At 34.3% G+C, this 12,441-nt stretch overlaps 1 protein-coding gene across 1 annotated transcript; it reads right to left on the reverse strand.

Moving 5' to 3' along the window:
• Positions 1-4,377: 4,377 nt before the first annotated feature.
• Positions 4,378-6,198, reverse strand: LOC132748998 (sodium-coupled monocarboxylate transporter 2-like). The gene has a single exon (XM_060738662.1). It carries the CDS (start codon positions 6,196-6,198, stop codon positions 4,378-4,380), a length of 1,821 nt encoding a protein of 606 aa, XP_060594645.1.
• Between the last annotated feature and the right edge of the window lie 6,243 nt (positions 6,199-12,441).

A 12,441-nucleotide genomic window follows, 5' to 3' on the forward strand; every position in this document is an offset into this window, starting at 1 on the left:
CAATGGTGCACAAAAGTTTTATAGATAGTAAGACAAACAATGTTTAGGATTCTTTAGAATTATTTGTTAAATCATTACTAGAAAACTTAGGTTTTGCATATTTATGGAATCGTATTACCATTTCTCAATATCAATTGAATGCTGTGATCGAAAGATTGTATAGTCAATATTATCAAGATTTATACTCAATGATTGATACAATGCCAAAACTGAGTACCTATACAATTATAAAAGATTGCATTGGATTTGAAAAATATTTGACTGTCAAAACTGATGTTTATCGTATTGCATTGACTAGATTAAGATGTTCATTCCATGATTTGCAATTGAAGAAGGTCGTTTCAGAAATGTTGTAAGAGAAGATAGAAAATGTTTATATTGTAAAATGAATGCTATTGAAAATGAATATCATTTTGTTCTTGTGTGCCCGCATTATCGATATCGAGATATAAGAAATGCATGTCTCCCTATATATTATTGCCATTGGCCAACGTCTCAGAAATTTAAAACTTTGTTAACTACACAACAGTCGAATGTTTTAAAGAAGTTAGCAAAATTTATATATTTAGCAAATATAAAACGCACTGCGTTTACTGATTAGATTTATATTAGTTCAAATGTAATACTGTATTACTTTTTTTGCATGTAAAGCACATAATTTTGTTTGTGTGGCCTGATAACATGTACCGATCCTGTTTTATACATGTTTATAATTATACGACCCAGTAATCGAAATATTTTATCGGACAATGTAGTAGCCATTTGCAAATAAATTTATGTGCTATCGAATTGAAATGTATAAACACGAGTGATTCCATATACATATATAAAATAATTGACATTTATCATCATTCATAACCGCCTCCGTGGTCGAGGGGTTAGAGTCGATGACTTCTAATCCAGTTACCTCTCTGGCGTGGGTTCGATCCCCGGGAGATGCTTTGGTAGTTTAGAGCGGAGGAAGGTAGTTTAGTACTGGTGTAACTCTCCAGGAACGATGGTTAGGTAACTACCCGCCTATATGACTGAAATACTGTTGAAAAGGCGTTAAATGAAACAAACAAACAAAAATCATCATTCTTTGTATATAACATACTCTTCTCATGATATTTGTTGCCGGCTAATATATTCATTTAGGCACAAAACTGTTTATATGCCTAATAAAATATTGAATTGAAAAAAAAATTGAATATGACTAATGTTAAGCTGATCATACATTCAAAAAAAGTGTTTTAATTTCTCTTCTTTGTATGAATGGTGTTTCTATATTTTTTATTTTATTTTACAAATGTGATTCGATTGAAATAAAAGTTGTCACTAGATAACATAAAACATGTGAACATGTAATTAAGATTGGTAGGTAAAACGGAAACTAAAACAGAAGAAAAGGGAAATTGATAGTAGTAGTAATAATAATAATGATAATGATAATGATAATGATAATGATAATAATAATAATAATAATAATAATAATAATGATAATAATAATAATAATAATAATGATAATAACAACAACAAGAATTTGTAGCAGAGTTACCAACGTTCCCCGCCTCGGGGTAGTTTTATATGAAGCATAAAATTGTGCTATTCTATGGATTTCAGGACTTTCATTTCAAAATTATGATCAATGCTAGATTTGCAAATGCAACAATAAATTTATTAAAGAAATACTAGTAAAATGAAACACGAAATTTAAAATTCTATCATGTGACCTTGACCATGGAGGTAGGGACACATGTGTTACGCATGGCATATAATCTTATCATTGTGACTATTTGTGCCAAGTATCTTCAAAATCCCTTGATCTATGAAGAAGTTATAGACGGGTTACACAATAAACCATATAACAGACTCTGTTAATCTTTGACCTCTTAATGTGACCTTGACCTTAGAGGTAGGGGTGCAGGTGTTGTACCTGACATATTGTCTTATTATTGTGACTAATTGTGCATAGTTATTTCAAAATCCTGAAGAAGTTCTATATCAGACACAAAATATACCGTAAAACAGACTATGTTAACTTTTGACCACTAAGATCTTGAACGTGGTAGAAGGGATGCAGGTGTTGCGCATGACACATTGTCTTATTATAGTGACTATTTGTGGCAAGTATTAACAAAATCCTTTGATCTATGAAAAAGTTATGAACCAGACACAAAATATACCCTGTAAAAGACTATGTTATTCTTTGACCTCCAAGTGTGACCTTGACCTTGGAGGTAGGTGACGGTTGTTGCGCATGACACATTGTCTCATTATTGAACAATTGTGGCAAGTATTTACAAAATCTCTTCAAAGATAAGAAAGTTATGGACCGGACACGACATATACCATCAAATAGGCAATGTTGACCTTGAATGAGCAAGAGCGACATTGACCCTGGAGGTAGGGGTCTGGTTGTTGCGCATGACACATTGTCTTATTATAAGAAACACTTGTGCCAAGTTATTTCAGATTCCTTTGATAAATGAAAAAGTTATGGACCGGACACAAAATATAGCCTGTAAAAGACTATGTTAATCTTTGACCTCCAAGTGTGACCTTGACCTTGGAGGTAGTTGACCGGTTGTTGCGCATGACACATCGTCTCATTATTGTGAGGTATAAACATATAAAAAGTATAAATATATAAAACTTTCATTATGTTTTGATTGCATTTCTCTTATTTCATTAAATAAATTTTTATTTCAATTAAATGTAGTTACCAGCGTAGAGTTATCACTGCAAAAGAGACAATCTTGATATTTACAAACGATATAAAAACGATATAAAAACGACGGTAACAAAATGAAATTGTATGAATTACGATATAATCATTACGCAGCTAGGGGTGACGCTGTTTAGGTAGGCCTGAATTATTAAGTTACAGTCATTTTCCGTGAAATATAGTTTTCTCATCGTTTTTTATTTCAAAACGGAAAATATATATATCAATCAATATCTACCCTACCTTACCTGTTTGAGACAGTTGCTCAAAAACACATATTTGGCTGCATACGTTTTGCTTACATATCTAATTTAAGTCATACACTGACTGCATTTTATTGATATATAATCTTTTTACCTAAACGATTTTATAATATACTCTATATTGCAAGTAAGTAATCCAACAAAATTGACATTATCTAAATCGACATCATTATTATTATGTGTGTGAATTCTTACATGCGACTAAAATTGTTGTTTAAGCGCATGTGAAAATTTAATAATACCATTACCAAATGAAATAAACTCATTGGTTTATAACATCATTTTTTAGTTTTAAATTGGCGTAAACGTTATGACGTAATGATGTACGTTATTTAATCCGTCATGTTCGATGATTACCTAGATCTATGCATCAATTCTATCATAATTTGTATTGATCTATTGCAAAAGACTGTCAGATATATACTAATACTATGCTCAAATTTGATACTAAAAATATTGATTGTTTATACACAGTCTCTTTGTAAATATAAAATGAATATGTTTTAACTTCGCACAACACACATATGTTATCTTTAAAATTCTACCCACCATAATTGGTCACAATATGAATATATAGTGTCATTAAAAAACTGGCAGTGTTTTTTAAAGAAAAGAACTTAACTAGACCTGTAATAGTGAACCCGGCTTCCCATACTTTGTTATTCTATTATTTAAATTAGATATAGTTTGTTATTCTATTATTTAAATTAGATATATTCAGTACGAATTTCATAGATCTCAACAAATTTCTGTGAAAAATTTTTTTACTAAATGATGAGCACAGTATATTTTAAACACTAAAAGCTAATAAAGTAAAAAATATAATCACACATGTAAAAAAATCAAATATATACGCCACAAACACCAGGGAATAATAATAACTGTCATATGTTGCATATTGGATTGGAATACACGTCCCGAGGAAACCCGCCCATGGGGTGGTGACGAGGCTTGCTGAGCATGCCTAAGCATGTCATTGTACCGCACGCAACTCATCTGGCACCCCCATGCCAGATGAAATTTCCAGCATGGGTAAACCTAACGAAAACGCCAGTCTCATATGCAAGAAATTTCTTTGCGATTCACTTATTGTTCATAAATTGATTTCTCTTCACTTCCAGTCACCACTTAATACAATTCAAGTAATCAGTTTCACAGTCCTTGTCGACGCAAAGATATGGCGATTTTTAATCGTTGTCACTGGTCGTAAAGATTGTTTTGCTTGTAAAAAACAAAAGTTTCCAATTTCCGCCAAAAGCTGAAGCTAAATTTGGTTTGAATTAGGAAGTTGTAATGATTCCCTCAGTCACTATCACGTGTCAGAATTTTTATTTCAATAAAATAGTTTGGCAAAGTTCATATCAATTTTTTTTCTCCACGGATTATCAACGTCATTTTTCACTTGCTCTACATCAGACTTTGTTCTACATCATACTTTGTGCTATCGTCCTTTGTCATATTCTTCTCGTTCCTGTCATAAACAACACCGAATCGCAATGGTTTTAGTATATTTTCGGGAAGAAATGGGAACATAATGTCAAAAATAGGACACATAAGTCGGCTGTCGATAGCCGACGGTTTCATATACCCGGTTAAGAAGCTGACCAATAAGGAAACACCGACGCATATTATCATTCCAAGTCCCGTGTACCACAGGTAAGACATTCGATAAAAGTCGTAAAGAATTGATTCCTCTGTAGTTGTAGTAGAACCGTTAATGATTGGCGCTAAAGTTTTTACCGGTGGAGACTTGCCTACCGCCGTCCAGTTACACGCCGATGTGTATGTCGACAGAGGTTTATATCCGGATGGCTTCTCAATCAAGGCACCAAGTCCTAGCCAACACATAAACGCTAAAGACGCAAGAAAGCCAATGGGTGCACCATATTTGTTTGTCCATGGGAATATCATTCCGGCGACGAAGAGACCAAAGATTGGTCCGGCGGTAATGGAGTACATACTGTATGAGAATTGGAGGATCAAACCGGAGAATCTAGAAATCAGCACGGCTACTCCGAACTGTATAACTCCAATAACAACAACTAATGCTTTAGACATAAAAATGCCATGTTTCTTCACAACAGATCTGCAACAAAATGGTTTGATGAAATCTTCCAACAGAACGGCTGACATGGCATTGAGACCTGATGAGATAGTACTTAATCCTCCACTAAAGACACAGGCTATGAACACCCCTGAAAGTCCCGGTACCGTCCCTAATGTGTCTAATACAAACAACGGTAGAAGTTGGTCATTTTTGTTTACAATTCCAAACTTCACCGGATGGCATTGGCTGTAAAATGCAAACATAACCACGCCTATTAACACGGTCAATGTCACAATCAAAACACGTCCTGGAAAAGTCAACCACATAGCTACCTGAGCTTTCCGAAGAGTGGGAAGGGAGCATGCTTTCTGGATTTGCGCTTGATTGATACCGTAAAGGTATCGCAACCAGAAAAACGATCCGCCTATTGCTACAGTCCACACACTGTGTCTTGTTTTCGGGTCAAATGAGAAATCATCGAATTTTATTCGCTGGTTATCGCTAGCAATGTCCCAAGCGTTGGAGAATCCCCCTGTAGCCTTTGTCCCTTCAATGAGTACTGCTAGAAGCCCAGCTATCATAATACAAAATTGAAGACTGTCAGTCCAAAGCACGGTTTTCAAACCGCCAAGTGTTGTATACAACGTGCACACGGCCGCCGTGCCAAACATGCAACCCCATAATGAGACTCCGGTCACAGCTTCGAATGCTAACGATGGTGCGTACAGTACGAACCCCATATAGACCAAAGTTTGTATCAGGAACAGGATAGAAGCAATTGTTCGGGTAACTTTTCCAAATCTTATCTCTAAGTACTGGAAACAGCTAGTTTTGTTCAGCCTGTAGAACACTGGTAAGAAGATATGTGCAGCACCGGCAGTTGCAATGAGCATGGCGACAACAATCCAGTAAAACATAGTTCCATTCATATAGATTTCCGAAGGCGTTCCTAAGAGCATTAGCGCGGATAGAAATGTCACCGATAGCGACAAGCTTACTGGAATAGGATGCATCTTTCTACCTCCAAGATGGAAATCTTCTGTCTTTTTCTTGTTTCTATCCTTATATGCATGGTAAAATCCTATAGCGGCTGAAGAGCAAAACATCAAAGAAAACAGAACATAATCAAGAATGCCAAAGGTCCGTTTCTGTCCAGTGTTAATGCTATATCCGTCAGCCATTTTTCCTTCTTTATTATGCTATTTCTATTTTTAATGTTTACAAATACATTATACCTGTATTTATAAATCTTGTGTATAGATATGGTGCGTATTTAAGCGATAAATAAAAAAAATGAACAAATGCTCAAGGGTGAAATATTCGTTATGTTAGATGTTTGTTACTTTAAATTACTGGTATGTAATTTTGTTAAGTCTATTGCATTTATTCAGGCGAATCCTATTTGAATATTGAAACAGGGAACTAGAATAAAGGTGATTCATACCCTAACCACCATCTAAACTATTTGCAAATTAAGTTGTCGTCTGAAGCCAAATAAACTAAATCTATATTTTATGATGTTTTAGCGGTGTACCAATAGTAATTACAATAAACTGCATTGCTTAAAGAGCAATGCATCTGCTTACCATTATTTTGGTTAAAAAGGAAGAGAAAAGAGATAATTAAGGAAAAACAAAATTCTGAAGTCAATTTGAATAAAAATGGACGAGATTCTGTCAAATCAGAGCTATCAAACCCAGCGTGCAATGAGATATTGTATTGACATTTTAAGTTCAAGTTAATGTTTCTGCATGTTTCTAAGATTAGATATGACATATTATACTCAAAGCACAGAAGGCGCTGAATTTGTTTGGGTCTCAAAATGTCAGAAAAGTGAAGGTTGTGAGATTATAAACGAATTTGTTTTTGTATTATGCCACTAATGCTGTTTCCAGTGTTATAACTGTGGTAAATTGTCTATAAGACTAATTGCAACACTGATATTCAATTCAGTGTTTATTTGGCTTAAACAAAAAAAAAAGATTTCCCTAAAGTGGGATTTGAACTCCAGACCTCTCGCATCCTAAGAGAACGTGTAAACCCCTCGAACACGGGGAAGTTATACGATAGCCGCCTGAAGAAAACCATATTGTCTTCTTAAGATTAAGTAGGAAGCTAAAAGGTTTCTGAAAAAAAATTTATAAAAAAGCATATAATATTTTGTATAATCAAACTCTTATGAGAAAAATGACAAAAACGAACTAATTTGATCTACTTAAGCATCAAAAACAAGAATAACCTTAACATTTTATACAATTTATTGATAAAATTAGATTTTAATATTACATAGGAGACAGAGACTAATATATACATCCAAGTCAATATTTTATGAGAAGCAGTGGGCGGATGGTAAGGTGTATTTCTAACACTCCATAGATCATGGTGGGTGCGAGCCTTACTAAGGTCACGACTGTGTACCTCTAAATTCAGCATTTGCATGTATACAAGAGACACTTATCTTAATCAATATCTCCTTTTTTTCTTTTCTTCTAGGTGCAATATGCAACGTTATTTAATATTTGGTTTAATTTAAAGAATGTAAGAACCTAACATTAAGAAAGTTAATATCAATATAACTTGTTTAGAGTTCACACTTCTTAATTCGTTCTATAATTGATGATATTACAAATGAAGCAGTCTGCATCTCAGTGAAAAATCGAATAAGGAAGTTTCTTTGAAACGTATATTGCACAAAACTGCACCATTTAAGATAATTTTGAATTGGAATATGTGTGTTAGAATTAGAAGTATCAATTGAAGACAAAACCTGTAGTTCGGAATTAATAGTTGAAATATTACCAAAAACTAAAATGAAAAACAAAAAATAACAAGTCCGTCCGTTGTAAATCCGTCCGTTTACAAAACTGGTTCCTTTGCTAACGCAAACAGTTTTATTAAATTTGAAATACGGATAGGTGACAGTCTTGAGGATGTGCACGTCCTTTTTTCTTGCTATGACGAAAAGTTTGGTCGCTATGGCGAAAAAGAGACTTAAAACATGGCACATATAACAAAAATATATTTGTGATAATTAAAAAAGTACTGAAAGTAATAATGAAGTTATAGGGAGTGTATTGAGAGCTGTCCTACTTGCCTCACATCGGCGACCGCATTAAGGTTTTCAAGCAGTAAAATCATTTTCACTATAACTTAAGTTTTAAGGTATTTACTTCGAACTTGAAATATATGTTTCTGATTATCAATCACATCATATGTGATAAGGGTCCTTACTCTAGTCCAAAAATTATCAGAACTACCACCCTAAAACTTAGAATTTTCATGAAGAATTTATTTATGTAACTTCTTCAAATTTTATATATCTACTTCAGACTGTAAATGTATGTTTCTTATCAACACCCACATCATATGTGGCAAGGTTCATAATGCTACCTCCTTTATTAAAAATATTGTCAAGTGCTGTGTGGCAGCCGTAAAAAGTTGCCCCGTACTTCACTTCAGTGTTGTTATATTTTCTGGTCCTTCGGGATCATTGATGCCAGCACTATAAAGTGTTGAGAATTGAGTACCGCTCAAGCCGGTGCTAGGGGGCGTGAGGGATGTTGCACATATTCATTATTCCTAATGTACAGACTCAATCAAACCGAGTCTGCAATTCTTATGTTATTTTGTTGTGCTTAATGTTTCCGAGGGATAACTTTGTTTCCAGAATTTTGTACTTCACAACAGCAGGTGTCAAGTGCCGTGTGGCAGCCGTAAAAAGTTGCCCCGTACTTCACTTCAGTGTTGTTATATTTTCTGGTCCTTCGGGATCATTGATGCCAGCACTATAAAGTGTTGAGAATTGAGTACCGCTCAAGCCGGTGCTAGGGGGCGTGAGGGATGTTGCACATATTCATTATCTCTCATGTACAGACTCAATCAAACCGAGTCTGCAATTCTTATGTTATTTTGTTGTGATTAATGCTTCCGAGGGATCACTTTGTTTCCAGAATTTTATAATTGAAGGCTTGAGCTTAGAATGTTCACTAAAAATGTTGTCTGTTTCCTATAACTTCTTTCTTTCTTAAGGTACATTTGTATCTACTTCAAACTTAAGGTATACATGTATGTTGCTTATAATCACTAAAACCACGTGAAAGAAGTTTCAGTACTTGAGCTCGGCTATTTCTAGAATTATTTCCCCTTCAAACTTAGTTTCTTTTCTAGAAATTACCATTTTTACTCAAGAAGGATTTACTTCAAACCCCTATATACGGAAGCGTCCTAGTGCCAATTTAACTTGTTCTATATAAAAAAGATAACTCCTACGTAGGACTTTATAAGTTTTCCTCTACGTAGGAGTTATAAAGTCCTACGTGGGAGTAATAAACTCCTAATTAGGCTTTTTATCTCCTACGTAGGAGTTACAAAGTCCTACGTAGAAGTTTTAAAGTCCTACGTAGGAGTAATAAACTCCTAATTAGGCTTTTTTATCTCCTACGTAGGAGTTACAAAGTCCTACGTCGGAGTTTAAAAGTCCTACGTAGGAGTTAAAAAGTCCTACGTATGAGTTTAAAAGTCCTACATAGGAGTTATAAACTCCTGATTAGGCTTTTTTATCTTCTACATAGGAGTTACAAAGTCCTACGTAGGACTTATAAAGTCCTACGTATGAGTTATAAACTCCAAATTAGGATTTTCTATCTATTACGAAGGCGTTTTCAATTTTTATAGAACACGTTAAATTGGCACCAGGTACGGAAGCGTCCTAGTACGGAAGCGTCCTGGTGCCAATTTAACATGTTCTTTAAAAATTGTAAACTCCTACGTAGGAGAAAAAAAGCCTAATTAGGAGTTTATAACTCCTACGTAGGAAACGTAGGACTTTGTAACTCATACGTAGAATATAAAAAAGCCTAATTAGGAGTTTAACACTCCTACGTAGGACTTTATAAGTCCTACGTAGGATTTTGTAATTCCTACGTAGGAGAAAGAAAAGCCTAAATAGGAGTTTATAACTCCTACGTAGGAAACGTAGGACTTTGTAACTTCTACGTAGAATATAAAAAGCCTAATTAGGAGTTTAACACTCCTACGTAGGACTTTATAAGTCCTACGTAGGACTTTGTAATTCCTACGTAGGAGATAAAAAAGCCTAACTAGTACTTTATAACTTCTTCGTAGGACTATATAACTCATACGTAGGACTTTTAATCTTCTACGTAGGACTTTATAACTTCTACGTAGGATAATTGTCAAAGTACTGAAAGCACAGAGTTCGACGGATATGTATGCTAGAGTATAACTTATGATAGCATATTATGTAGAAAAATAAATAATATGTGTCAAGTTGTTATTGTGGCAAGCCGCTTTAGTAAATGCCATTAGTCTGTAGCCAGAGATGATTTTGTCATTCTCTGAATATATTTAACGATGATTCTGTATTATGTACGTTTAGATATATTTATTATACACATGTACACAAAATGTATGGGTTAAACTTTGTTCAAAGTAGAATATAAATCATTATTAAACATATGCATGCATAATGCTCCACAAACCGATTTCTTCTTAAACTTTACGGAGCAGGAACAAGACACTTCACTACCCCCCTGCCCCCTATAAGGATTAAATCAATTGAAACGGCCGAAAATGGATAAATTGCTCGTTTTATTCAGCTAGTTCGTATGGAAAAAGTAATCGTTAAAGCCTTTTAAAATTTTGATATATTCAAATTTTAGAAATGTTTGTTGTCGAGTAAGTCTTTCGAATAGCTGTAAAGATATTTTTCGGGATACATCGCCAATGCTTACAGACACCTCACCCTAAGACACTGTACTCTTTAGAAACCTGAGACACTTTATTAAAAGGTGTAGTGTGGCGGCATGGCCGTGTGACTAGTAACCTAATGATCGCTGGCCGCATGGGTTCAAACTCCGTTGGGTGCAAGCCGTTGTTTCCTTGAGCAAGAAACTTTACACTCATTGCTCAGTACGTACTGGTTGGTTCCAGGAACGGATCGAAAGTGTGTCTGTACGCTTTTAGCTTCCTACACAATCAAACTTAAATAAATTCTGTATAAACCAAAGATGAAATGTTCTCTATATATAAGATTTGAAATTTCGGCCCGATGGGGGGGGGGAGGGTTAAGTGTCTTGTTCCATCGCCGATATACCGGTCCGGAATGTTGAGATTTTGCAAAGCATTCTGTATGCATTTCTTATAAAGTCATAAAGTCCTAAGTAGGAGATACAAACTCCTAATTAGGATTTTTTTTATCTCCTACGTAGGAGTTATAAAGTCCTACGTAGGAGTTAAAAAGTCCTACGTATGAGTTTAAAAGTCCTACGTAGGTGTTATAAACTCCTAATTAGGCTTTTTTATTTCCTACGTAGGAGTTATAAACTCTTAATTAGGCTTTTTTTATCTCCCACGTAGGAGTTATAAAGTATAGGCTTATACAAGGACTTATGTTTCTGTGATTCTAACCGGTTTTTGACGTGTGTATTGCTCGCAATACTTTAAAAATTGAGTATTGTTTATTATCATTATGATGTTTGAAGTACATGTACCTCTGAAAAGGCTCCAATAACCAGAGTGATTTACCTACCTCTAGATCAGTATAGCAGCTCTATCTAGTATAGCAGCACTATTGATTTATTTCTTCATTTTTGTAACAATTTCCAGTATCAGACATAATAATTTTAAACAGTGTCACTCATAATTATAATGTTTGTTAAGATATAGTGGTATGATCGTTTCAGCATACATGCTGGTTATTTCTAAATTGTTTAAAGGGAGACTAACGTTATCACTTATTTGTATCTTATTTTGGAGTTACTTCTTTTAATATAATATTATCTGTTCTATACATATTTTATTTATTTACATTATTCACAAAAATCGAAAATTTTGTTTATTTACATTAATCAAAAATGCGTCATGTAAGAAAAGTCGAAAAGAACCACCGTACGTCAGGATTTATTTTTGGCTTTGAAGCCGCGTGTAATTGACAAATTGACAATTAGCAGCTTTGATAACATGTTATAAAAGCGGCTGACACTGCCAATAAAGAAATTAAAGGAAGACTTTTTAAGCAGTATAGTCGCATAGTTACTGACATTACAGACGACTGATGTGTGGAAAGATAATTTGTGTGAACGAAAGGAAAACTCCGTGGTCGATTGCTTACGGTCGCCGGTTTCGTATTACTTGGACTTCATCCATTAATGCTGACAAGTCGTCTTATAAAGTTTGCAGTGTCGGAGGGACTAAAGTCCGACAAAAAAAATATATATATAATGGTATCTTGAAATTGTAAAGATAACATTTGCAATTTATAAAGAAATAAATGTTATCTTTGATTTTTATCATCCGATGCAGCGCTATAGGATCAAGTTGCCCGTTCTAAAGAATTAGTTTTAAATTACGATATGATATTTAAAGTTAGATGGAGATGTGTATTACTAAATAAATACGGCAGA

This window comes from Ruditapes philippinarum, unplaced genomic scaffold, assembly GCF_026571515.1.
Source record: "Ruditapes philippinarum isolate M1 unplaced genomic scaffold, ASM2657151v2 ctg2491_1_1_1_1, whole genome shotgun sequence".
Taxonomy (NCBI): Eukaryota; Metazoa; Mollusca; class Bivalvia; order Venerida; family Veneridae; genus Ruditapes; species Ruditapes philippinarum.

Bases quoted from the DNA above. Each gene is read 5' to 3' on its own strand.
- LOC132748998 (XM_060738662.1), bottom strand. From the start codon at position 6,198: ATGGCTGACGGATATAGCATTAACACTGGACAGAAACGGACCTTTGGC.